General features: G+C 48.5%; 1 protein-coding gene across 2 annotated transcripts in view; it reads left to right on the forward strand.

The window, feature by feature from the left end:
* Positions 1-27,407, forward strand: part of LOC116954666 (enhancer of polycomb homolog 1-like) — a 37,660-nt gene that overhangs the window by 5,345 nt on the left and 4,908 nt on the right. The window contains exons 2-12 of one of the 2 annotated variants that reach the window (XM_076052553.1): positions 7,180-7,339; positions 8,359-8,504; positions 13,142-13,201; positions 13,773-13,949; positions 15,124-15,272; positions 22,230-22,383; positions 22,665-22,850; positions 23,372-23,461; positions 24,033-24,175; positions 24,469-24,797; positions 26,952-27,046. In XM_076052553.1, coding sequence (XP_075908668.1) covers positions 7,180-7,339; positions 8,359-8,504; positions 13,142-13,201; positions 13,773-13,949; positions 15,124-15,272; positions 22,230-22,383; positions 22,665-22,850; positions 23,372-23,461; positions 24,033-24,175; positions 24,469-24,797; positions 26,952-27,046 — 1,689 coding nt within the window. The remainder of the gene's footprint in view (positions 1-7,179; positions 7,340-8,358; positions 8,505-13,141; positions 13,202-13,772; positions 13,950-15,123; positions 15,273-22,229; positions 22,384-22,664; positions 22,851-23,371; positions 23,462-24,032; positions 24,176-24,468; positions 24,798-26,951; positions 27,047-27,407) is intronic. The other variant, XM_032975365.2, reaches the window with a different exon arrangement.

Below are 27,407 nucleotides of genomic sequence, written 5' to 3' on the forward strand. Positions count from 1 at the left end.
GTGTGAGTGCAGTGTTCTTCACTCATTTTCAGAGGGGGCGGGCCACTTTTGCCGATAGACATCACCAGTGTGAGGGCCGCCACACGTTTGAAACCATTGTTGGGTTTGACAGCACCACCATGATGTTGATGATGGGGGGGGGGGGGTGTTTTCACGTGTTGTGTATTGTCGGGGGCCGTACTAAAGGCCACCAGGGGCTGCCAGTGGCCCGTGGGCCTTGCAGTGAAGAACTCTGTGTGAGTGCATCCACTTCTCTTTGTATGCACTGGCACATTTCACACGTATAACAATGCACATTGTGTGCGAGGTCCGCATAGCCTAGGTACTGAGACATCAGTTTGGGTATTGCACCCTTACATATGAACCAGCACTCGTATGTGTGAGCATGTGTCTTCTTGTTTAAATGTAGTGTGTCTGTGTGTGCGAGAGAGAGGAAGGGCCTGTTGACTATCCTCTTCTGTTTTGCTTGTTATCATATATTGTTTGGTGGGTGTGAGTGAACAAGCGTAGATGTACACACGGGTCTAGGAGTGGAGAGCGGTGGTGCAGTAGCTGCTGGTGCACTGCGTTAGAAACCCGGTGACCTGCTTATCATTCCTGGCCACTTCTAACATCGGCGTCAAACGATATCAGGCCACAGTCGTCGACCTCTTGCCTAGCCTTAAATGGGTACCTAGTGTGGCATGTAAACATCGACTATCACCACCTCGTGGTGCCATCCTGTCCCGAATAGGTGCTCGCTAACAACACGTACTCTAAGGTCACATGGGGGGGGGTGGGGGATCTTTGTAGAGTTTACGTGTGTGTAGGAATGCAATTTGAGGTGCTCACGTGGGTGTGTGTGTACACGTGGGCGGGTGCCTGGACTTCCTCGTATGCGTTGTTGGTGCTGGGGTATTGTGGGAGACACCACAGGACGCTGTAGAGAGGCGCGTGTGATATTAGACCACAGTCCTGCACCTTCCATAGGCCCTCTCCAGCCTTAGATGACCTTTAAAAGGGCCCCATAGATATATACGTGCTCATCTCGAGCTATAAATGCTCTGATAAGTTACTTGCATTGTCTTTGTACTGTTCGCCTTTTTGCGTTGTTCTCTGGCCTAACACTGGTGGTGAGAATAGGCCCTAAAGAAGGCTGTCACCGGTGTAGGCCAATCACATGCCAAGACAATGCATATATTATCAGAGCATGTTTGCATGTTTTTCCACAATTACTGTGTGTGGTTAATGCAGACTTGATGCCTTTCAAAGGGTATCCAGTATTTGGTGTTTGAACGTCTTAACACAATTCCTGGTTTATTTTCAGTAAGGGCAAAAGCTATTCTTGATTTTGATACTGGCAAAAAAAGGTCCTAAAGATACTTAATTCAGTACTTAGTACACGGTGTGTAAAGATACGCACTGGGGAGATCTGTCTGGGCTCTCTTGGTGCTCTGAAGAGGGATCATTGCCCAAAACGTTGGCTATTATATATTTTAACTTTTAAGGCCACAGCGTTATTTGAATGTGAGTTATTAATTGTGCGTGTGCATCACTGCCAACGCAGCAGCAGCAGCATCACCACCACCAGATAATTTGCGGACACGCGAAAAGGCATCCCATGATTGTGTGAGTGCGTTTGGTTAGCCTTAATAGATGCTCGCTAACAGCACGCGTAATGTATACAGCGGCCTCTGGGTATACATACATCCGTGATTGCTTGTGGCTACGTGAGAGTCAGTTGAAAGCAACATTTTCTCGCATTAGCGATGGTTCGTGCGCGCGTATTATTTATTTATTTAACATGGTGCGTGCTAGTCATAGTTGTTAGTGCCACTGTCTGCAAGAATAAATGTGAGCTTTGGAATATTTTGTCCCTTATTTGTAGATATTGTTGCTGTATTTGTGAGCGTGTGATTGTGAAACTGCGTCCGACTGTCCGTGCGTGTGTGGAGTGGCGTGAATGTGTGAGACGCATTGTAGGTCGACTGGGCCTCAAATGAGTTCCTGGTGCGGTGTGTAAACTTTGCCACTAGGGAGACAAAGGCGGTCGGGCGTGGTGCTGGCCACCCACCCCCTCGTGTACCTGTTCCGTCCTTCATAGATGCTCGCTAACAGCACCTACCCCAACAGTCTTTTAAGGCTCTACGGGGGATCTTTGTCTTTAACGCATTGTATGTCTGTGAGAGGTTGTTAGGAACTGTATATGGAGCGGCCGTGCAGCAGCTCTCGCGCCGCGCTACAAACCCGGCGACCCGAGTTCGAGTCCAGCTCACGGCCAACACCAGTGACGATTTTCTCAACCGGTCGTGGGCCTCCCCTCGGTCGACTCAGCCTTAAATAAGTACCTGGTGCATTGTGTAAAAACATCGCCACTGGGGAGGTCAAGGCGGTCGGGCATGGTGTGTTTGACCACCCACCCCCTCGTGTGCCATGCCGGCCTTCATAGGTGCTAGCTAACAGAACTTGCTGCAACAGCCTTTTAAAGCTTGTCTGAGATGCATTGTATGTCTGAGAGAGGTTGTTAGGAACTGGAAGTATTCCCAATGAGCTCTATATACAGGGCCGACTTTTTTGCTGGCTCTCGCTGTGCAAATCAAAAACGTCCTCCAGTTTTGCTCCCAACTGCCTGCCGCTTAATTAATGAGATTTAAGTGATGGCCAGAATACCATGGTCTGTCTCTCTTGAACAATATACTTCTCGTCCAAATGAGCTCTTAACTAGTCATACATACATACATTGTCTACAACTGGTACAATGGAGTGGCAGTGTTTCTTTGGCAATTTGATTTATAGACACGCGTACACGTGCATCGCTTGCAGATGCTCTCTCCTGACATGAGCATTCTCATCATCGACTCCTTGAGCAAGGCAACCATGACAACCTATTATGTGTAGCAGTGTAAACATGTTCAGTGGTTCACAAGCCATACTATAAATGTCAACAGACCCATATTCGCAATAAATGCAGTGGTGCTTTAATGGAATAGGTTACACGTCAGTCATTCGGACGTGTTCCTCTCCCTTTGGAGTGCAGTTGTGTTTCACATTGGCAAACGTTTAAAAATGTTTTTAGATGTTACGGTGGGAGAAAGACACTGCTGTTACGTAGACAAAGGTATGTCTGCCTTTGATGAAAAACACATTTAACCCATAGTTAAAACATTTTCCCCAGGATTTGTTTAAGCACACAAACAGGTATTGACTTTTTCCAGTCTATTCAGCAGTCATGCCTGCTAAATAAATGCTACTGGAATGGCTAATGTCACAGACATAAGAGTATGGCTTTTGCAATGTCCTTTTCAATGTTTAGATGTTTTAACCTTTTGGTTTTGTCCACGTGCTTGTGCTACATTTTCCCAGCTATTATTTCCTCAAAGTGCCCTCGCCTGATTAAATAAAAAAAAACTAAAATTCTCTGCCCGCGTACGCTTACACATGTTATTCTATCAGAGTTTAATGTGTGCGCGCTACACGAGTACAGACGCACACTGGGGACTGTACCCAATACGAGCTCCGTGCAATGAGATGCTAACGCCTCTGGGCGTTGTGGAAAGCAAGCATCCGCAGGCTTGGCTGACCCATGACCCCTCGCGGCCCCCGCGGAATTACATTTTGTACCGAGGCCACGTTCTTGCCCGCTCACCGCTCACCAGCTGAGCTCACCTAATTGGCTCGCCTCTCTTTGCGAGTCTTAATGTGTCGGCTGCAGCACATTGCCATCTTCTTCTGTGCCAAAACGTCCCATTGTTGCGTGGGGTCAGCCGCTCGCATTCGCTCTTTCCGTTCTATTCTGTGACTCTTCTCTCATCACGTCCAGTAGCTTTGCATAGGGATCCATAGACTTGTATGACGACCTATAAACTCGCGTTCACTCTCATGATCATTGGTCTTTCATAGAGACCTATATACTTGCATAGAGACCCATAAAGACATACATAAGAAGCCCACACTTACATAGGCTTACATAGGGATCCGTGATTGCATAGGGTACTCCGCTCGTATTTGCTTCATATATGTCTGTTCTGTGCCTCTACTCTAGTTGCACCTCCGATAATTAGCGCGGTTGGATACATGCATTGCAAAAGAGGTTCAAGATACATCCACTGTCCTAATATCTTGGTCCACCACATCCTTCCAAAAATAATCCCTCGCCTGCCCTGCATTGGCAGTATCTCAGTCGTCCTAATTACATCATCTGTCTCTCAACAGATACCCCAAACGATGCAAGTCTCGCCTCCCTTGCCTTCTTGAGAATATTGGCAAGCCCTTCTAAAGCTTTAACTTCTTCATTCCACCTCCTTTCCCTCTAGCAGCTCCTCGGCGTGGTGCTTTGTAAAAACAACATTCACACCCCTGTCCCCCCATGTGTATGTGCGTGTGTGTTGGTTGGTGGGGAGCGGTAGTGTAGCGGTTAGCGCGCTGCACTACGAACCCGGCGTCCAGAGTTCAATTCCCGCTGATGGCCAACACACCAGTGACGATTATCTGAACTGGTCCTGGGCCTCCTCCTCTAGGTCGACTCAGCCTCAAATGAGTACCTGGTGCGGTGAATAAATATCACCACTCGGGAGACTAAGGCGGCCGGGTGTGGTGCTGGCCACCCCACCCCCTTTGTGTGCCGCTCTGGCCCTCATAGGTGCTCGCGAATAGCACTGGCCCCAACAGTCCGTTACAGGCTATACGGGGCATCTTTGTCTTCGTTGTTTGAAAGTTGTTCCTTTAGAGAATGTACGCAGCAAATAACAACGAATATGAATAACAGGTTTTTTTTACTGTCTCTTTTAGTGAGAGTACTTACCAGGAAATGCCCAGGTTTAACGTACTTCGCATGGTTTCAGTTAGCACTCAACTGCGGACTCCTGTTACTGTCCGTCCTTCTTGTGAGTGGTAATATCAGTCTGATTAAAGAATTACTGCACCCATGAACATTCAGCCAGATGTGAATTCCCTTTCTTGAACCAGCTGGGAGCCCAATGAGCATTGTTATCAGTTTTTCAAAGAAAATACCCATGTGGAATTCACGGGGTAGATTTTAAAACCAGGAGATATGTGTTACCAGTTGCACCCAGGGGTCATGTTTATTTTGTTTAACCAGGTGAACACTGAAGAGATCAGGATTGTCTCATTTGGAATAGTTACCTGGGGCATTCGTCTTCCAGTAGGGTACAAAGATATCCCCAAATATAATTTTATTGGTCTTTTTTTTATTTGGAAATTATTTGGATCCTGACGCTGGACACAATAGCGCACTCTTGCGAATTACGTCAGAGGAACTTTAATTATATTTTTGGTTCTTTCGGTAAAGTCACGTAGAAGGGAAATAATACAAATCATCATCAGGTGTGATGATTGCTTGTGTTGCAATCGAAACGTCGTGAGAATTTTATTGTTAAATTTTTATTCTTTTATTATTTCCCTTCTACGTGACTTTACCGAAAGAACTAAGTCACAAGCTAATCACGCAGCTATTTCAATGCTAAATTATCCGAACCAAACATTAAACTAATTTTCAATGGTACAGTATATTTTCATCATGCTAAGTCCACCAATTTAATGCTAATTTTTATGCTAATTCCTTTGTCAAGGTGCTCTGTTTCTTCTCGCACAGCTTAAAGGTCGCGGTCTGAGCTTGGCTGTGTTTGCTCGAGTGCTGTCCTCCAGACAGTCTCGTCCCTTCACCTGATGAAGGCCGCTTGTGTTGTGGCCGAAACGTCGTGAGAATTTTATTGTGTTATTGTATTAATTTATTAATTTATTCTCATTTTACGTGACTTTACCGAAAGAACCAAATAAACTTTAAATAGGAACTTTAATGTTCACTCTGAAGCAGACTGCGCGTGGTATTACTCTGGTTATTACACACCACCGCAGTAATAATCAGGGTGGCCGCTGGATTCGAACGGTGACACCTCTGAAACAAAGCGGCGCTTGGCCATGCCGCCACTGTCTGCCCCCTCTCAAAATCGCAGCGCCCCTCAATGTCGCATCGACAGCAGAAGAGGCACTTTCCTAATCCACATTTGCACGCAGAACCGTATTGGCTTCAAACTATCGACTCGGTGCAAGCAGTACTCGTGACGATTATGCACGGCTGTAATTGGGCTGCACTTTGAAGTCGCCGTATCGATCGTAGAGTGGTGGCGTGGGGTTTCTCTTTGTTTGTGTTCACTTGTTCCGCCGGCTTTCGCCTTTTAAGCTGATCTGTTTTATTCAGAGCATTAGCATGGATCTGTTAATTTATCTGTTTTGCTTGGTCCGTGGGCTCTTGTCTTGAAGTTACTATGTACGCTATAGTGCTAAGTTGATGGCGTGAGTCTGTTTTCTGTTTACTTGACTCATTGGCTACGTTGTGAAAGATGCATGTATGTTGAACTTCTTTGACACTGTACATGCTAATCGGAGGTGCGGAGGACCTCCATAGAGTTGAGTGGTGGTGTAGGTCTGTTTTCCCGTTGGCTTTTTAATTTGCCGTGTTGGCATGCAGTAACCCTGTATACGGGGGAGTGAAGGGGTGGGTCTGTTTATGTTGCTTTGTTCCTTGGTTTATTGGCTGTGTTATTAAGTACCTCAGCGTAGAGAAGTAGGGTAGGTCTCATTTTTGTCCATTTGCTTGTTCCATTGATCGTCTTGGTACATGGGTCTGTCCCTTGACCTATCGGCGAGCCTTTGACACTTCACGTGACCTCGGGAGTGCACCTGGCCTAAGACGAGAGCCGTGTTGACGTCACCGCCACTTCGTAGCGAATGGCGGCTGTTGTTGTTTGTATGAAGTAATGTATGGTTATGTTTAACTGTAATGTTTGTGAGCCGTGCTCTTTTACTCATGTACCTGTTGGCGCTGCCATTGTTCGCTGGTGCTCATGGTGTAAAGCTGTTGTCCATATTCCCATGGTGGGAAGCAGTAGATCCTGACTGAACTTGAACCATTGTTGAATTAATCTACATTTTGTGACGCAGACTCACCAGCTGATGCTCTTTCCCCAGCCCTGGAGGGGGGTGGGGTGGTCATGGTGACAATGATTGTGACGATTGGTGACGATGACAGCGATAATGACGGTAACGTTGCCGTTCGTGTTCCATAACCGAAAGCCCTGCCGCTGCGTTGGCTGCCCACTCCGTTGCAGTCGGAGGTTTCTGCTTCAAATGAATGACTGCTGACCGTGTTTGTTCCCTCGCCGTGCCCGTCCATCTGTGCAGGAGCACCACCTGCAGCGGGCGATGTCGGCGCAGCAGGCGTACGGCGAGAAGCGCGAGAGCATGGTGATACCCGTGCCCGAGGCGCAGAGCAACGTGCCGTACTTCCACGATCTCTACCCCAGCACCTACCGTCTGCCCAAGCAGCTGATCCGCCTACCACGTGCGTAACGCTGCTGCTCCTGCTACCGCAGCCGCCACCTGCCCCACTCCACCACCCTCTCTCTACAGCGACCTGTCACATGACACCAGAACCACTTGAAGTCATCACAAAAAGCCCCCACAAACATTTTCCACCACAACAAGCGTCTATCATAACCACATTCCACCAGAATCGACCTTTCACCAGAGTCACATTCCACCAGACTCACAAGAACTCACCTTCCACAAGATCCCTTGCCTGCTAATAAATAATAATAATAAATACTGACGAGCACATACAAACAAATTTGAAAGCGTCGCAAAATCCCGTGTGTGCGTGAGGTAGTTAACATCTTACCACAGTGGCGAGATGTTAATTACCTCGCCTGGTATGCAGGATCTCGTGGGTTCGATCCTGACCCTGACTCCCCGTGGTCGCGTGGATTTTTCTCCAGGTCATCCAGTTTTATCTCTGCACTTTTAGAATCGACGTGCATTTAAGAGTCTTTGGCTGCTAAAAATTTCCATGTGACGATGAGCCAAATAGTCGAGCCATCATCTAGCCAAGGTCATTTTGCCGGGTCACTTCTGAAAAAAGATACACGCAGCTCAAGTGGGCCTTACCTGGGTAGAAGAAAAAATTGTTTGATATTCACAGTTTATGATATTATATGAGTTAAAATGATGACGTCACCCTGCTGCTCTATATAAAACCGGGAGCAAGCGAGGGCTTTACCATTCTGGCGAATTGCCCGATGATGCTGGATGTATTTACCAGCGAAACGGCGTACTCCAACTGTAAATGTTGTGGATTCACTCTTCAACACACCGGTGGGCTAAAGTAGTGAATTATTTGTCTTTTGTCAACGTGACACTTGTTTTTTTTGCTGATTGGCCGTGTTGGGTGGTGGAGGGTTACGACACATTTATAAATAACGCGATCTAACCCAAAAACCTTTATTATGAACAATATTGGTCGCGAAAGCCTACGTGTTAAATTGTTTGATAGTCTTAATAGTTTTTTCTATCTCCCATCAACAGCGCTGAGCCTGGAGCCGGACCTGCCCGAGTATGACTTGGACTCGGAGGACGAGGTGTTCCTGGCACGGTCCGGCCGCCGCTACCCCATCACTCCGATACAGCTGGAGGCCATGGTGGAGCGGCTAGAGAAGGGCAGCGGCATGCAGGTGAAGGGACCCCCTCCCACTGCCCCCACCGTCCCCCCCCCCCTGCCCCCACCGCGGCTGCTTTCCGTCCGTTGAGCACACACGCCAGGTGTGTTGTATTTTTTTGGTGACACGAAATCATCATTGTTCAGAACCGGGAAACGGAATCACTTTAAATATGTACACAAATAAAACGAAACTATAAATGTTTTACCCTTAAATTTCGATTTAAAGCTTTCGTGACTGCAAGGATTCATCTTCTTTGGTTCTTTCGGTAAAGTCACGTAGAATGAGAATAAAATAATAAATTGATAAAATAAAATAACACAATAATATTCTCACGACGCTTCGGCCACAACACAAGCGGCCTTCATCAGGTGAAGGGACGAGACTGTCTGGAGGACAGCGCTGGAGTGTTGTGGCCAAAGCGTCGTGAGAATATTATTGTGTTATTTTATTTTATCAATTTATTATTTTATTCTCATTCTACGTGACTTTACCGAAAGAACCAAAGAAGATGAATCATTGCAGTCACGAAAGCTTTAAATCGAAATTTAACCGCCTCTACGGGGAGGGATTCCACACATCCTTAAGATCATTCAACAGACTTCGGGATAAGAAGGCTCAACTAATCGAGTCTCTCACCTTTCTGAAGAGATGCCGCGACTCTAAGGCTCTTTGTTCCTCTCACACAGCTTAAAAGCCGTGATCTGAACGTGGCTCTCTCACTCCAGCGCTGTCCTACCAGACAGTCTCGCTCCCTTCACCTGATGAAGGCCGCTTGTGTTGTGGCCGAAACGTCGTGAGAATATTATTGTGTTATTTTATTTTATCAATTTATTATTTTATTCTCATTCTACGTGACTTTACCGAAAGAACCAAAGAAGACTTTGTTCGGGACTTGAGGAATGAGAGAATCCGAGGTGCTATGAAGCTCTTTTTCACACGCGCCCAGGGGTTACGACAGCAAACATCGTTAAAAAAAACAGCAACGATCAGGAGTGTAAAATAGAGAAAATGGTGATCAAGTCGCCAAAGGCTGTGTACGCCTTTTGGCGTCCTCTGGTCTAACACCGTTTTGAGACGAGGCTCAAAAGAAAGCTGTCTCTGGTGTGGACCAATCAGTTTCGAGGACAATGCCAATATATTATCGGAGTGTTGTTTTTTGTTTGCATTCTGACCACAAGCATTGTGGTTAATGCAGACATGATTCCTTGTAAAAGGTTTCAGTTTGGTGTTTAAACATCTTAACACAGCTGTTTTGTTGCCAGAAAAAAGTCACCAATTGTAAATAATCAATTATCTAAGTTCGATTCATCAAGCTTCGGCATGGTTATATTTGGCGCCATGGTGGAGAGATGTTCACTGCCTCGTCTGGTATATAGGAGGTCGTGGGTTCGTTCCCCACCTTGACGATGCCTGTATATTTGGAGTTTGCGTTTTCTCTCTCCCCGTGGTCGCGTGGATTTGTTTCCGCGTCCACCGGCTTCTCCCTCCATTTAGGATTGACGTGCGTTCAGAGTATTTGGCTGCTAGGAATGTCCACGTGATGAGTCACTTTGTAGGGCTATCGTTTGTGGCCAGGTAGCTTCTGAAAAAGAGCTGTATAGCCCAGTGGTCCTTATCTGGTAAAATAAAAAAAATGTTTAGTTTAGTTTAGTTAGTCTCTGCACAGTATTAGTCTCTGGGTACTTAGTTTTAGTAAAATTATCACCCATCGTGGGAGAGTATACGTTAACAAAATAGATAAGTAGACAATACGGCTGCTTCGTATTTGTCTCTGCACGTAGACAATACAGGTTTCCCTTGCTCTGTGAGGTGGTAGTAGGAGGTGCGTTCCAAGAAGAGGCGCAAAAGCGAAACCACACGAGGAGTCAGCTGCCTGCCGAGTAGTGCGTGAAGTACACTGCACAGTGTTGTGGGGAGTGGTAGCGTAGCGGTTAGCGCGCTGCCCTACGGACCCGGCGACCCGAGTTCGATTCCCTCACGATTTTCTGGATCGGTCCTGGGCCTCCCCTAGGTCGACTCGGCCTCAAATGAGTACCTGGTGCGGTGAATAAACATCGCCACTCGGGAGACTAAGGCGGCCATGTGGTGCTGGCCACCCACCGCCTTGCGTGCCGTGCCGGCCTTCATAGGTAGTCACTAACAGCACTTGCCTCAAAAGTCTGTTAAGGCTATATGGGGAATCTTTCTTTTGTGTCTCTGTGAATGTATCTGTATGTATCTCTGTGTGTATCTTTCTGTGTATCTATATGTGTATGTATCTCTCTGTCTGTGTCTTTGTGTGTATCTCTATTTATATGTATCTCTGTGTATGTGTCTCTCTGTGTGCGAGACTGCTGCCTGCTGAGTAGCATGTGCAGTTCACACACAGTGTCCCACGTCCAACCACATAGCCGCATACGAGTGCATTCAAACTGCATAATATCGCGAATTTTGGGAAGTAATAGGTTAGCCGCATATACACGAAAATGCACAAACCGAACCCGCAGAAAAGCGGGAAAAACCCGTATAAAAGCATTGTTTACACAACCCATCGGCCGCACAATCCGGGAATTCATAAATTCAGCAGCATTGATTCAATACAACCAATCTCTGGACCAGTTTCGACATCGTGTCTTATCAGCCGATTTAGTACTGCTTGAATCAATGCCGGTGAACTGCCAGATGTATAAGGATATCGCTGTTTACATAGGTTACATCAGTGAGGCAGGCTGTGACGTAGGGGTAACACTCGTGCCTTACAGCTAGAAGTTCCTGGGTGCGATTCCCGACTGGGGCACCATTCTGTGTGCATGAGTTTCCTCCGGGTTCTCCGGTTTCCTCCCAGAGCTGAAATAATAGTTCTCGACCTCGCACCTGGGAAAGTGCATCATGTCAATATAGCGTATAGCTATAGTTTATAAATAAACTAGCTTTACTACCCGGCTTCGCCCGAGACTTGGATTCTTGTCTTGGATTAATACACGACCTACGCGGAGGGTGGGGAGGGGGGTGGTGCGTGACGTCAGCAGGCACTCTGCGTGACGCTAACGCATGCGGGTGACATCACAGATGTGACGTCACCGCTCACTTGCTGTGCAAAATATATCCATTATTGCACCCCCCACCCCCACCAAAACACAAAAGTCTGTTTTTATACTTTTTGCATTATGTACAGTCTGGCAGCTACCCACATGCCAAATTTCAAGTTTGGTGCATGTTGGGAAGTATGCTAAACATTTCGAACAGACATACATTCACAAATTTCCCTTTTTATATATATAGATGATGTACATGCATCAATATGTAAGGTCCTTTTGTGCATCCGCTGCCGGGCTTCTTCATGCTGTATCGGCCGTGGTTGGTTGTTTGGCCATGCTTCACCACGCTGGCCAGTTGGTTGAGGTGCGCCCAAGGGCCGATTCTGAAATCCACTGCTGATGTTAGCCGTGGCCAAAAATCAAACTCGGGTCGATGGGTCGTAGCACAGCTTGCAAACCATTGCACTACAGCCCTGCCTCTTCACCGTTAACATTGACTTTAATGGTAATGAAAAAGTATAATGCGTGAAGCTCAATAGCCTAAGGGAACCACAGTATTGTTAAGGTTCAGTTCCAATATCTTCACTTTTTTTCCCACTGCTTTGCTTGCCTCTGCGAAGCCCGGCTTGGGTTTTTTTTGCTTCAGGGGAATTGAGGCTCCTTGTCGTAATTTCTGATTTTACAACAAATTGTATGAGGCCTTGTGAGGCGTGTTTATCTCTTAGTAATAATAATAATTATTATATACTGTATGTCCTAGCTATGTTTGGGTTGTTTTGTGGGCTTACTCCGACCACTTACTTTGTTCCTAAAGTAAGTGGTCGGAGTAAGCAGGTACAGCCCACTGAGCTGTACAGCTATTCTAGATTTAAAGCTTTCGTGACTGCACGGATCCATACTCTTTGGTTCTATTGGGTAAAGTCACGTAGGTAAAAAATAACAAAAATCACGACGTTTCGGGCCACAACACAAGCGGCCTTCATCAGGTGAAGGGACGAGACTGTCTGGAGGACAGCGCTGTACAGCTCTTTTTCAGAAGCGACTTGGCTACCACAAATGATAGCTCGATGGAGCGGCTTATCGCGGGGAAATTTATAGCAGTCAAATATGCTAAACGCATTATTCTAAATGTAGAAAAAACTTGAGGACCCGGAGAAAAATCCACGTGGCCACGGGGAGAACATGAAAACTCAAATATACAGCCATCAGGGTACCCATGCCCTAGTGTATATTATACATGTCCATTACAGCTATCAGTGCGTTGGCTTGCCTTTGTGTCCGTGTCTTGTTCTGTGGAGCAATAGCGTTGTTGGTTAGTGTGTTGCGCTTTGAACGCGGAGGCCCAAGTTTAGTTCACGGCAACGACTAATATCAGTGACTTTTGATATCTGGATTATTACTGGGATTTCGCCTAGCTCCACTCGGCGTTAAATGAGTACAAGGTGCAATGTGTAATCATCAGACAAAGGTATCCAGGTGTGGTGCTGCCTGCACACCACCCCTTCATGAGCCGTGGACGCCTTAATATGTGCTTACCTATAAAGTATTTGCCCCAACAGTTGATGTAGGCAATACGGGGGATGTAAATATTCTTTTGTGTGCGTGCGTGTCTCCTTGTGTTTGTGTGTGCAGTCCGTCACGCTTGCAGAGGCTCGACTACTGCTGCAGGAGGAGAATGAGCTGATAGAGGAGGTACTAATACACCAATTCTAATCACATCACCAACGCATAATTTTGGTACTTAATAATGATGAGTGTTAACAATTGTAATAACAAGCCTATTGTTTAATTCTGATGTTTAACCGTACGTCAATATGGTGCCCACATTGTTGTTTTTATGACGGCGTTCATCGACGTTTGATGATGGGTGGCGTGACTCCCACATCCATGATGATGATGATGTTGACGATATTGCGTGACGTGTCCACATCCTCGACGATGTGCGTAATTGTTCTCACATCGTCGTTATCGCCGTTGATGAACGTGCTTATCTTGATCTCCTTTTCCACCGTACGTAGCCAGCCGTGCTTATCGTAGGTGCGATCCAGCCGTGCTAATCGTTGATAAGCTCGCGTGTTGTTGCCCACGTTGGCAACGATGTGAGCAGTGACGCCCACAACCACATCCCTGCCGTCGCTTTTGAAATTTGCGTCGGTACCGTCGTTCCTGCGCGCACGCTCTGACCTTGTCGGCCCTCCTCGTCCTCCTCGTCGTCCTCCTCTTCGTCCTCCGCCCTCCTTTTTTCGTCGTCCGCGGCGCTCAGGTGTGGGAGTACTGGCGCAACAAGCGGCGGCGCTGCCGGGGCTGCTCGCTCATGCCCTCGGTGCGGCAGGACCGGCGCGACGCTCCCGCCACGCCGGCCGGCAGCAACAGCAACAACCACAACCACAACCCCTACGTGGCCTTCCGCCGGCGCACCGAGAAGATGCAGACGCGCAAGGTATGAAAATTAAACAAACATCAATAAAAGAAATATATATATACAGGCGCTCCCGCTTTTACGACTATTTTTTATTTTACCAGGTAAGGCCCACTGAGTTGTATAGCTCTTTATCGGAAGTGACCTGGCTATCACAAATAACAGCCCAGTGAAGTGGCTTATCACGTCGATTCTAAATGTGGAGGGGAAAAACCGGAGAAAAATCCACGCGACACTCCCACGTAGTAAATTGGATCGTCGAAAATGGGACCTTATTTTCCCATAGACAGTAGAAATGGTAGAAACATACTTGCCGATGTGTATTTCCTTTTTACCGGCTTTATTTGACGGGGTATAATAGGTAAAAAAAAACCCCACACTAACACTGGAAGATAACAAAAGCTCCAAGCCAAGTCACGTCGGAAACCAAAGACCGGGTTCTGTTCAAACACATTCGGAGCCATGCCAGAAGACGCGTCGTAAATCAAGTTTCTGCGTCGTAAATAGAGCCATGGTGGCGTTATTTATAAACGTCGTGAATGTGGATCGTACTAAATTGGACCGTTGTAAACCGGAGACCGGCCCTCTATGTCGATTTGACTCGTCGCACTAAGAACGTTACTGTTTTCCGCGGCATATTGAGTGTCACGGTGTCCCCTGCTCCTCCTGTGTGTGAACCAGAGGGCAGTTGAAGATATCTCAAGAGGTAGTTCTGTGATATCCGCTTCCGTGGGCCGCTCTCTAACTCGGTAGTTTGCATTGCTTGGCGAGATATCTGAACGGATTCTTTGTCATGCGCCACGATCGGCATATCGGAGGCGAAAATATCATTGGAGAAATAGACAAAATGAAGAATCGTGCACATGCATGCATTCTGTAATGCAAATCTAATGCACCATTGCCCTAGGAAGTATTTCAATAAGCGTTCGTGACATTACGTGGCAAGCCGCACAACAAGATGATCGTCACACACGGCGCGTGGTGCCGCGAGGTGGCGAGATGGCATCGTGCGGTGGCGTCATCGGAGGCGGAGTGTGAAGTAGCTTTGATTTTGGCGCTAGTTTTTGTCTTGCAAGTGCTGGGCGATTTGGCCGGTCTCCGGCCCTCATAGCAACACAACTTTTTTGAACTGTTATCATTATTATTATAAAAAAACAACCCCCCCTCTCCCTGCTGTGGCCGTGCCCGTCGCCAGAACCGCAAGAACGAGGAGGCGTCGTACGAGCGCATGCTGCGTCTGCGCCGCGAGCTGAGCCGCGCCGTCACCATCCTGGAGATGGTGAAGCGGCGCGAGGCCAACAAGCGCCAGCTCCTGCACCTCACGCTGCAGGTCGCCGTCAAGAGGTGCCCGCCGCCGACACCAGCCGGCACCAGCACGCGCCCGCGCGTGTGCGTGCGTGCGCGCGAGCGAGCGATAAACTGCGTGTGGGAGACTCCGTGTGTGTGCGTGACACTTATGTGCTAACAGCACCTGCCCCAAGAGTCTGTTAAGGCTACAGGGGGGATCTTTGTTTTTGTGTGTGTGAGACTTCATAGGTGCTCCCTAACAGCACTTGCCCCAAGAGCCTGTTAAGGCTGTAGGGGGGATCTTTGTCTTTTGTGTTTGTCTGTGTGACCGTGTGTGAGAGACTGTGTGTGTGTGTGAGTGTTAGCCTGTGTGTGTGAGTGTTAGCCTGTGTGTGTGAGTGTTAGTCTGTGTGTGAGTGTTAGTCTCTGTGTGCGTGAGTGTTAGTCTGTGTGTGCGTGAGTGTTAGTCTGTGCGTGTGTGAGTGTTAGTCTGTGTGTGTGTGAGTGTTAGTCTGTGTGTGTGAGTGTTAGTCTGTGTGTGCGAGTGTTAGTCTGTGTGTGCGAGTGTTAGTCTGTGCGTGTGTGAGTGTTAGTCTGTGCGTGTGTGAGTGTTAGTCTCTGTGTGTGTGAGTGTTAGTCTGTGCGTGTGTGAGTGTTAGTCTGTGTGTATGTGAGTGTTAGTCTGTGTGTGCGAGTGTTAGTCTGTGTGTGCGTGTGTTAGTCTGTGTGTGTGTGAGTGTTAGTCTGTGTGTGTGAGTGTTAGTCTGTGTGTGTGAGTGTTAGTCTGTGTGTGTGTGAGTGTTAGTCTGTGTGTATGTGAGTGTTAGTCTGTGTGCGCGAGTGTTAGTCTGTGCGTGTGTGAGTCTGTGCGTGTGTGAGTGTTAGTCTGTGTGTATGTGAGTGTTAGTCTGTGTGTGCGAGTGTTAGTCTGTGTGTGCGTGTGTTAGTCTGTGTGTGTGTGAGTGTTTGTGTGTGTGTGAGTGTTAGTCTGTGTGTGTGAGTGTTAGTCTGTGTGTGTGTTAGTCTGTGTGTATGTGAGAGTGTGTGTGTATGTGAGAGTCTGTGTGTGTGAGAGTTTGTGTGTGTGTGTGAGTGTTAGTCTGTGTGTGTGTGAGTGTTAGTCTGTGTGTGTGTGAGTGTTAGTCTGCGTGTGTGAGTGTTAGTCTGCGTGTGTGAGTGTTAGTCTGTGTGTGTGAGTGTTAGTCTGTGTAAGTGTGTGAGAGACTGTGTGAGTGTTAGTCTGTGTGTATGTGAGTGTTAGTCTGTGTGTATGTGAGTGTTAGTCTGTGTGTATGTGAGTGTTAGTCTGTGTGTGTGAGTGTTAGTCTGTGTGAGTGTTTGTCTGTGTGACCGTGTGTGAGAGACTGTGTGTGTGTGAGTGTTAGTCTGTGTGTATGTGAGTGTTTGTGTGTGTGAGTGTTAGTCTGTGTGTATGTGAGTGTTTGTGTGTGTGAGTGTTAGTCTGTGTGTGTGTGAGTGTTAGTCTGTGTGTGTGTGAGTGTTAGTCTGTGTGTGTGTGAGTGTTAGTCTGTGTGTATGTGAGTGTTAGTCTGTGTGTATGTGAGTGTTAGTCTGTGTGTGTGTGAGTGTTAGTCTGTGTGTATGTGAGTGTTAGTCTGTGTGTGTGTGAGTGTTAGTCTGTGTGAGTGTTAGTCTGTGTGTGTGTGAGTGTTAGTCTGTGTGAGTGTTAGTCTGTGTGTGTGTGAGTGTTAGTCTGTGTGAGTGTTAGTCTGTGTGTGTGTGAGTGTTAGTCTGTGTGAGTGTGAGTGTTAATCTGTGTGAGTGTTAGTCTGTGTGTGTGTGAGTGTTAGTCTGTGTGAGTGTTAGTCTGTGTGTGTGTGAGTGTTAGTCTGTGTGAGTGTTAGTCTGTGTGTGTGTGAGTGTTAGTCTGTGTGAGTGTTAGTCTGTGTGTGTGTGTGAGTGTTAGTCTGTGTGTATGTGAGTCTGTGTGTGTGTGAGTGTTAGTCTGTGTGTGTGTGTGAGTGTTAGTCTGTGTGTGTGAGTGTTAGTCTGTGTGTATGTGAGTGTTAGTCTGTGTGTATGTGAGTGTTAGTCTGTGTGTATGTGAGTCTGTGTGTGTGTGAGTGTTAGTCTGTGTGTGTGTGAGTGTTAGCCTGTGTGTGTGAGTGTTAGCCTGTGTGTGTGAGTGTTAGTCTGTGTGTGAGTGTTAGTCTCTGTGTGCGTGAGTGTTAGTCTGTGTGTGCGTGAGTGTTAGTCTGTGCGTGTGTGAGTGTTAGTCTGTGTGTGTGTGAGTGTTAGTCTGTGTGTGTGAGTGTTAGTCTGTGTGTGCGAGTGTTAGTCTGTGTGTGCGAGTGTTAGTCTGTGCGTGTGTGAGTGTTAGTCTGTGCGTGTGTGAGTGTTAGTCTCTGTGTGTGTGAGTGTTAGTCTGTGCGTGTGTGAGTGTTAGTCTGTGTGTATGTGAGTGTTAGTCTGTGTGTGCGAGTGTTAGTCTGTGTGTGCGTGTGTTAGTCTGTGTGTGTGTGAGTGTTAGTCTGTGTGTGTGAGTGTTAGTCTGTGTGTGTGAGTGTTAGTCTGTGTGTGTGTGAGTGTTAGTCTGTGTGTATGTGAGTGTTAGTCTGTGTGCGCGAGTGTTAGTCTGTGCGTGTGTGAGTCTGTGCGTGTGTGAGTGTTAGTCTGTGTGTATGTGAGTGTTAGTCTGTGTGTGCGAGTGTTAGTCTGTGTGTGCGTGTGTTAGTCTGTGTGTGTGTGAGTGTTTGTGTGTGTGTGAGTGTTAGTCTGTGTGTGTGAGTGTTAGTCTGTGTGTGTGTTAGTCTGTGTGTATGTGAGAGTGTGTGTGTATGTGAGAGTCTGTGTGTGTGAGAGTTTGTGTGTGTGTGTGAGTGTTAGTCTGTGTGTGTGTGAGTGTTAGTCTGTGTGTGTGTGAGTGTTAGTCTGCGTGTGTGAGTGTTAGTCTGCGTGTGTGAGTGTTAGTCTGTGTGTGTGAGTGTTAGTCTGTGTAAGTGTGTGAGAGACTGTGTGAGTGTTAGTCTGTGTGTATGTGAGTGTTAGTCTGTGTGTATGTGAGTGTTAGTCTGTGTGTATGTGAGTGTTAGTCTGTGTGTGTGAGTGTTAGTCTGTGTGAGTGTTTGTCTGTGTGACCGTGTGTGAGAGGCTGTGTGTGTGTGAGTGTTAGTCTGTGTGTATGTGAGTGTTTGTGTGTGTGAGTGTTAGTCTGTGTGTATGTGAGTGTTTGTGTGTGTGAGTGTTAGTCTGTGTGTGTGTGAGTGTTAGTCTGTGTGTGTGTGAGTGTTAGTCTGTGTGTGTGTGAGTGTTAGTCTGTGTGTATGTGAGTGTTAGTCTGTGTGTTAGTGGGGAGCGGTAGTGTAGCGGTTAGCGCGCTGCGCTATGAACCTGGCGACCCGGGTTCGATTCCCGCTCACGGCCAACACCAGTGACGATTACCTGAACCGGTCCCGGGCCTCCCCTAGGTCGACTCAGCCTCAAATGAGTACCTGGTGCGGTGTGTAAACATTGCCACTAGGGAGACAAAGGCGGTCGGGCGTGGTGCTGGCCACCCACCCCCTCGTGTACCGTTCCGGCCTTCATAGGTGCTCGCTAACAGCACTTGCCCCTACAGTCTGTTAAGGCTATACGGGGGATCTTTGTCTTTTTGTTAGTCTGTGTGTGTGTGAGTGTTAGTCTGTGTGTATGTGAGTGTTAGTCTGTGTGTGTGTGAGTGTTAGTCTGTGTGAGTGTTAGTCTGTGTGTGTGTGAGTGTTAGTCTGTGTGAGTGTTAGTCTGTGTGTGTGTGAGTGTTAGTCTGTGTGAGTGTTAGTCTGTGTGTGTGTGAGTGTTAGTCTGTGTGAGTGTGAGTGTTAGTCTGTGTGAGTGTTAGTCTGTGTGTGTGTGAGTGTTAGTCTGTGTGAGTGTTAGTCTGTGTGTGTGTGAGTGTTAGTCTGTGTGAGTGTTAGTCTGTGTGTGTGTGAGTGTTAGTCTGTGTGAGTGTTAGTCTGTGTGTGTGTGTGAGTGTTAGTCTGTGTGTATGTGAGTCTGTGTGTGTGTGAGTGTTAGTCTGTGTGTGTGTGTGAGTGTTAGTCTGTGTGTGTGAGTGTTAGTCTGTGTGTATGTGAGTGTTAGTCTGTGTGTATGTGAGTGTTAGTCTGTGTGTATGTGAGTCTGTGTGTGTGTGAGTGTTAGTCTGTGTGTATGTGAGTGTTAGTCTGCGTGTGTGAGTGTTAGTCTGTGTGTATGTGAGTGTTTGTGTGTATGTGAGTGTTAGTCTGTGTGTGTGTGTGAGTGTTAGTCTGTGTGTGTGTGAGTGTTAGTCTGTGTGTGTGAGTGTTAGTCTGTGTGAGTGTTTGTCTGTGTGACCGTGTGTGAGAGACTGTGTGTGTGAGTGTTAGTCCGTGTGTGTGAGTGTTAGTCTGTGTGTGTGTGAGTGTTAGTCTGTGTGTGTGAGTGTTAGTCTGTGTGAGTGTTTGTCTGTGTGACCGTGTGTGAGAGACTGTGTGTGTGTGAGTGTTAGTCTGTGTGTGTGAGTGTTAGTCTGTGTGTGTGAGTGTTAGTCTGTGTGTGTGAGTGTTAGTCTGTGTGTATGCGAGTGTTAGTCTGTGTGTGTGAGTGTTAGTCTGTGTGTATGTGAGTCTGTGTGTGTGTGAGTGTTAGTCTGTGTGTATGTGAGTGTGAGTCTGTGTGTGTGTGAGTGTTAGTCTGTGTGTATGTGAGTGTTAGTCTGTGTGTATGTGAGTGTTAGTCTGTGTGTATGTGAGTGTTAGTCTGTGTGTATGTGAGTGTTAGTCTGTGTGTATGTGAGTGTTAGTCTGTGTGTATGTGAGTGTTAGTCTGTGTGTATGTGAGTGTTAGTCTGTGTGTGTGTGAGTGTTAGTCTGTGTGTGTGTGAGTGTTAGTCTGTGTGTGTGAGTGTTAGTCTGTGTGAGTGTTTGTCTGTGTGACCGTGTGTGAGAGACTGTGTGTGTTTGAGTGTTAGTCTGTGTGTGTGAGTGTTAGTCTGTGTGTGTGTGAGTGTTAGTCTGTGTGTGTGAGTGTTAGTCTGTGTGAGTGTTTGTCTGTGTGACCGTGTGTGAGAGACTCTGTGTGTGTGAGTGTTAGTCTGTGTGTGTGAGTGTTAGTCTGTGTGTATGCGAGTGTTAGTCTGTGTGTGTGAGTGTTAGTCTGTGTGTATGTGAGTCTGTGTGTGTGTGAGTGTTAGTCTGTGTGTATGTGAGTGTTAGTCTGTGTGTATGTGAGTGTTAGTCTGTGTGTATGTGAGTGTTAGTCTGTGTGTATGTGAGTGTTAGTCTGTGTGTATGTGAGTGTTAGTCTGTGTGTATGTGAGTGTTAGTCTGTGTGTGTGTGAGTGTTAGTCTGTGTGTGTGTGAGTGTTAGTCTGTGTGTGTGAGTGTTAGTCTGTGTGTGTGTGTGAGTGTTAGTCTGTGTGTGTGTGAGTGTTAGTCTGTGTGAGTGTTAGTCTGTGTGTGTGTGAGTGTTAGTCTGTGTGTGTGTGAGTGTTAGTCTGTGTGTGTGAGTGTTAGTCTGTGTGTGTGTGAGTGTTAGTCTGTGTGTGTGAGTGTTAGTCTGTGTGTGTGTGAGTGTTAGTCTGTGTGAGTGTTAGTCTGTGTGTGTGTGAGTGTTAGTCTGTGTGAGTGTTAGTCTGTGTGTATGTGAGTGTTAGTCTGTGTGTGTTAGTCTGTGTGTGTGAGTGTTAGTCTGTGTGTGTGAGTGTTAGTCTGTGTGTGTGTGAGTGTTAGTCTGTGTGTGTGTGAGTGTTAGTCTGTGTGTGTGTGAGTGTTAGTCTGTGTGTATGTGAGTGTTAGTCTGTGTGTGTGTGAGTGTTAGTCTGTGTGTATGTGAGTGTTAGTCTGTGTGTGTGTGAGTGTTAGTCTGTGTGTGTGTGAGTGTTAGTCTGTGTGTGTGTGAGTGTTAGTCTGTGTGTATGTGAGTGTTAGTCTGTGTGTGTGTGAGTGTTAGTCTGTGTGTATGTGAGTGTTAGTCTGTGTGTGTGTGAGTGTTAGTCTGTGTGTATGTGAGTGTTAGTCTGTGTGTGTGTGAGTGTTAGTCTGTGTGTATGTGAGTGTTAGTCTGTGTGTGTGTGTGAGTGTTAGTCTGTGTGAGTGTTAGTCTGTGTGTGTGTGAGTGTTAGTCTGTGTGTATGTGAGTGTTAGTCTGTGTGTATGTGAGTGTGTGTGTGTATGTGAGTGTTAGTCTGTGTGTGTGTGTGAGTGTTAGTCTGTGTGTGTATGAGTGTTAGTCTGTGTGAGTGTTAGTCTGTGTGTATGTGAGTGTTAGTCTGTGTGTATGTGAGTGTGTGTGTGTATGTGAGTGTTAGTCTGTGTGTATGTGAGTGTTAGTCTGTGTGTATGTGAGTGTGTGTGTGTATGTGAGTGTTAGTCTGTGTGTATGTGAGTGTTAGTCTGTGTGTATGTGAGTGTGTGTGTGTATGTGAGTGTTAGTCTGTGTGTATGTGAGTGTTAGTCTGTGTGTATGTGAGTGTTAGTCTGTGTGTATGTGAGTGTTAGTCTGTGTGTATGTGAGTGTTAGTCTGTGTAAGTGTGTGAGAGACTGTGTGTGTGTGAGTGTTAGTCTGTGTGTATGTGAGTGTATGTGAGTGTATGTGAGTGTTAGTCTGTGTGTGTGTGAGTGTGTGTGTGTGAGTGTTAGTCTGTGTGTATGTGAGTGTTTGTGTGTGTGTGTGAGAGACTGTGTATGTGAGTGTTAGTCTGTGTGTGTATGTGAGTGTTAGTCTGTGTGTGTGAGTGTTAGTCTGTGTGTGTATGTGAGTGTTTGTGTTTGTGTGTGTGTGAGTGTTAGTCTGTGTGTATGTGAGTGTGTGTGAGTGTTAGTCTGTGTGTATGTGAGTGTATGTGAGTGTTTGTGTGTTTCTGTGCGTGACATATACCCCCAACGCAACCCACACGAGCTATGCATTATTATCCTCTTACATAGGTAATGTAAAGTGTATCAAAGTCTTTACCAGGCTGAATGTAGCTCGTCAGTCATTTTGCTTTGCTGCCATCATCCCCCACCCCCCTCACCTAACCACCTGTGTGCGACCGCACGGTTGTGCTCGCTGACCAGGTACGAGGCCGGAGACCTGAACGGGGACATGCTCGCCGAGGTGCTGTCCCAGCGGCAGCAGGAGGCGACGGCGCCTGCCCACTCCCCGGCCTCCCCGCCGACGTTGCTCAACGGGGGCAGCCCCTACCACCACGTCGACTACAAGGTGCACCGGGTGAGCGCCGGCCAGCACTCCTGCGCGCGCTCGCTCGCCTAACCAACCCCCGCCCCAGGCTGAACACTCTTTTCGTACCCTGGGTTAACCAATGGATTGGTTCCCACATTCGTGTAAACATTCGTTAGTCCACCGGTCACGCCCGCAGTAGATAATCGTGCATTACTCAATCAGCTCTATCCTTTATTCATGATCATCTTAGTGCGCCAGTAAGCCAATCGAATTATTTGCCAATCCTCTGGCAAATAATTCCCCGTCGTCCCATCATCTCTTGAATGTAGGAGCCAGGTCAGCCTGGGCGGCCCAAGCGCAAGTACGAGCACCAGAAGCACCGCCCGGGCGCCGGCCGTGCCGCAGCAACGCCGCCGGCTACCAGCGCCGTCACCCCCGCGCCGGCCCCGACCTTCAACCTGAAGGACCTCAACCAATACGACTTCCACAGCTCCGGCGACGAGTCCCCGGTACCGGTGAGCCAGGCGGAGGCACGGTCATGGCGATGCCTACCAGCGAGTGAGGTGGTGTGGCGGTGCCGTGTGGTGTGAGCGAGTGTGTGTGGGGAGCGACCCAAGTTTGATTCCTGCTCACGGCCAACACCAGTGACGATTAAATTCACCGGTCCTGGTCGACTTGGCCTCATACGAGTACCTGGTGCGATTGTAAAACATCGCCACCGGGGAGACAAAGGCGGCTGGGTATTGTGCGGGCCACCCATCCCCTGGCGTGCTGTGGCGGCCTTCATAGGTGCTCACAAACAGCACTTGCCCCCAACAGTCTGTTTACGGCTACGAAGGGGATCGTCATCTTTGCTTGGTGACTGTGCAGCATAGCAATGTTGTGACAGGGTGTGGCAGACTTCCTGGAATCCCCCCGAGGCTGGTTTTGGAACCCTGGAGGCTTGTCCTGTGGATCTCTGATAGAGCCTAGTGGGCTGGCCCTGGGTGCCAGTGTGTTGGTTAAAGTGCGACTGACCGCTCATCTCGCTCTGCAGGTTCAGTCTTCGTCATCCGACTCGGAGCAGGAGAACGGTCCCGACGGGACGTTCACTTTCCGCCGGGTCGCTGGGTGCCTCTACCACGCGGTGAGATGCGCCCCCCACCCCACCACCACACCGTTACAAAATATATACGCACCGTGCATCACGGCACAACAATGCACCGCAACCGCATACACAAATACGCACCATGCTCCGCACACACCGCCATGCCTAACTCCGCACTCCACACACTTAGAGTGCACACAAAGCCGCACGGTCCACACTGTGCACCGCACTGTGCACCGCACTGTGCACCGCACTGTGCACCGCACTGTGCACCGCACTGTGCACCGCACTGTGCACCGCACTGTGCACCGCACTGTGCACCGCACTGTGCACCGCACTGTGCACCGCACTGCGTTCCTCCTGAGCTCACGACGCGCCGTGCTCGACGTGTCTCTGTGCCGAAGTAGTGGTACAGCAACAGCAGCGGATTGTCTCCGTTGCTTCTTGCCCCCTTATCACCCGTTCCCCCTCAGCGGTTCTCCTGTTTCCCCTTTCTCCCGTGAACGGTTCTCTTCTAAAGCGAATCCGCTCTCACCGATTCTCTCCATCGGTTTCTCCTGTTAACCAGTTCTCTCCCCCTTTTACCGGCTCTCCTGCTCGTGCCGCACAGCCCCGGGATTGCGAACCGAGCGGGCAGGCGGTCAGCGACGATGACAACGGCAGAGGCGGCGTGCGTGGGTACAGCCTCACGTCGCTGTCGTCGCCGCCGCGCTGCATGGGGCTCGCACGACGGCGCGTCGGGCGAGGCGGGAGGTGACCACCGCCGCCACCGCCATAACCACGCGCGCAACCGCCACCACCGCCGTCATAACCACACGCACAACCGCCACTGTCATATCCACACACAACCATCACCAGCACCGCTACCATCATCACCATCGCCAACGCCACCTCCACCACCGCGCGTGCAAACTCAGCAGCAGGTATGAAGTTCACCGTAACAAATAGGCACCCCAGAAGCACTCCATGGGCAACCTAGCCTGAATCAAACCTCCCACGTCAAACCCGATTGTACCGACCGCTCCCGCTCCCCCCCGTGCATTCAGGCTGCTCCTCGACCGCTTGCGCTCGCCGCTTGACGGCCTCCTGTGGAGGCTGAGCCCTGACGGCGGCGCGGAGGAGCGAGAGAAGCGGGAGGGGGAGGGGGAGCGGGCGACGTTGCCGAGTCCGGCCGAGCCCGGCGCGCCCTCGCCGCACCCGGCCCTCACCGATCCGCTCAGCTGCCTCCTCGCGGACATCCGCGCCGCGCGCTGCCCGCACTACCGCCCGCGGCACGGCGCCGCCGCTCACCCCGGCGCCGGCAAGCGGCCACGGCACGGCGGCGGGGCGCGGCACGTGGCCACGGACCACGGCGGTGAGAGTCACTGCCGCCGGGGTAGGAGGGGGCGGAGGTGGCGGGGGGGGGGGGGGGGGTGAGACGCCGTGGGAGGGGCAACGTGAGGGACGAGGTTCCCGGTTGGGGAATCTTTGGATCACCTCCGAAGTACTGCCGAGGTCAAGGCTCGTTTCCTGGGGTGGTCGGGCTTTTGCCAGTGCAGCTCCTAAACCGTGGAACAATTTTTCCTTTGCTTTTCCAGTCTCTTCTATAACGCGGTCGTTGTGTTCCTGAAGGATAACACCGCGTCATGGAAAAATGGTATTATAATGAATAATATTTAATGTAGGATAAAACACAGTCCGCGGTAACGCATGATATGCGTGCGCAGGCTGAACAAAGACTGAGGCTTGTGGGTAGCATCTCGCCTTGTGTGACGCTACGCCGAGGCGGCCGTACAAGCGCTGTGTCCGACTCGCGCGACGTGGTCCTGTTCACTCAATAGCGTTGCGTTCCCGATCACATTCATCGCGTTACATGCAATTCGCGTGATGAAAACACGCAACGTTATAGGAGAATCGACAGTAATCGTGAGATATATTTAAGTCCGTCTTGAAAGTTCACCTCTTTAAACCCATCTTTACCCCCGAGTTCTGCCCCTTTACCCTGCTTCTCGTTATTTCCTGCTTTCCGTGCACGGCGTGCATTGAGATCTGCGGATGAAACGTGCTTTACACGTGTAAATTATTATTATTATTACACAGGGCCACAGACTAACACACAGCTTCGTGTCGTCGTCTAAAAACCTTCATGACCGCGTGCCTGCCGACCAAGTATGAGGAGGCCCTTGCAGTGACAGGATTGACTGAGCGCACTTCCATTACACAGTGTTAGATGGATACCATTTGGGGTCTGTTTAAGGAAAATATCGCCTTATGGTGGGGGAAGCCGGATAATCCGGAGCAAACCCAATACACATACAAAATGGGTAATCAGATGATGGAGTAGATGTCACCCTTTCTGGCAATTAAAGAGGTGTTTAGATGTTCAAATACCACCAATAGATACCTTTTGCAAGGCGTCAAGTACTGCATCAATCACACGTACTTGTGGTAGAACATGCACACAAACATGCTCTGATAATATATGCATTAAACTTGATATAAACTTGATTTGAAGCCTTTGTGACTGCAGGAATTTCTCTGGTTCTTTCGGTAAAGTCACGTAGAAAGGAAATGATAAATGCATTGTTTTTGAAACTGATTGGCTTACACCAGAGACGGCCTTCTTTGTGGCCTTGTCTCACCAGTGTCAGAACAGAGAACGCCAAAAAGCGAACAGTACAAAGACAATGCCAGTAACAGAACACTTAAAGCTGAGGTCGAGCAGTTATATCTATGGGACCTTTTTGCTAGAATCCAAAACGATGCAAAATTTAATCTTAAAAGCTTTCGTGAGTGCAAACACATCAGGCGATAAATATTTCTCCTGCCTCAGCAGGTTCGCCTGCTGTATTTATTCACCTGAAGACGATTGCTTGTGTTGCCATCGAAACGTCGTGATTTAAAAAAAATACATTTTCTATCTCCGTGACTTTACCGAAAGACCCAAGGAGGATTAAAAATAAGAGAATAGGTTTGACCCTTTCTGGAAATAAATAAGATCATCACTGATGGCTTCTCGAACGAACCAACTTGCTGTGCCGCCATCTGCTGGTCAACTTGCCACCTGACACGTGTTTGCGGTTTTGAACAAATCTCTTAACGCTGAGTTTAACACGTAGTAGTAGTAGGAGGCTTTCCTGACCACTATTATCCACAATAGAGGTTTTTGAGTTAGAGTGCGTAAATATAAATGTGTCGTTAAACCCACCACCACCCGACACAGCCAATTAGTAAGGTTTAGTGTCACGTAAACAAAACATGCCAAATCGTTCCTAGTTTTTGGCGTGTTTTTGTTTACGTGACAAACCTTACCAATTGGCTGTGGGGTGGTGGCGGGTTTAACGTCACATATATATATCTCTTAACCATGTCCACCAATCCCCCCCCCTCCTCCTCCACAAAGCCGCCCCAATCACGGGCGTCCAAAGTTCTGCCCCCGGGGATTTGTTGTCAAACGGTGGAAGGCGCGAGTCGGCCTGTCGTGCACCAAATGCGGTGACCGTCGGGCGTGCCGACCACCCCCCCCCCCTCCGCCCCCTGTCCGCCGCAGGCTTCACGCAGGAGCAGTACGCGAGGCACCAGCAGCAAGTGGCGGACATGCAGCGCGAGCAGAGCGCCGCTCACTCACTGCACCAGCAGCAACAGGTACGGGGGGGAGGAGGAGGAGGAGGATTTGGGGGGGTGCTGATCACCGCAGCCGCCGTTTTGCCGTTGTCAATCGCGCGGCTCATCTTCAGTCTTCCCGCTTTGTTAGAAGAAAAAGGTAGATGTTTCTTCCCGCGCGCAGCTGTCCAGTTTAGCCTTAATGTTACGTTTAGCATATAGGTTGATAGTCATTTATATATAGATCAAAATCCTGGTATCCACGGTTATATGGGGGATCAATATTGTGGATCTTATCGTCTGCGATTTTACTCTTATCCACGTGGTATATCGTGGATTTAGGATGAATCTGCTGGGTAAATTTACTTGTCCGTGAAAGAAATTGTGTGCGTCTCATTCTGTC

Source organism: Petromyzon marinus, chromosome 56 (genome assembly GCF_048934315.1).
Source record: "Petromyzon marinus isolate PM22_M1 ecotype Great Lakes invasive population chromosome 56, UKy_Petmar_22M1.pri1.0, whole genome shotgun sequence".
Classification (NCBI taxonomy): Eukaryota; Metazoa; Chordata; class Hyperoartia; order Petromyzontiformes; family Petromyzontidae; genus Petromyzon; species Petromyzon marinus.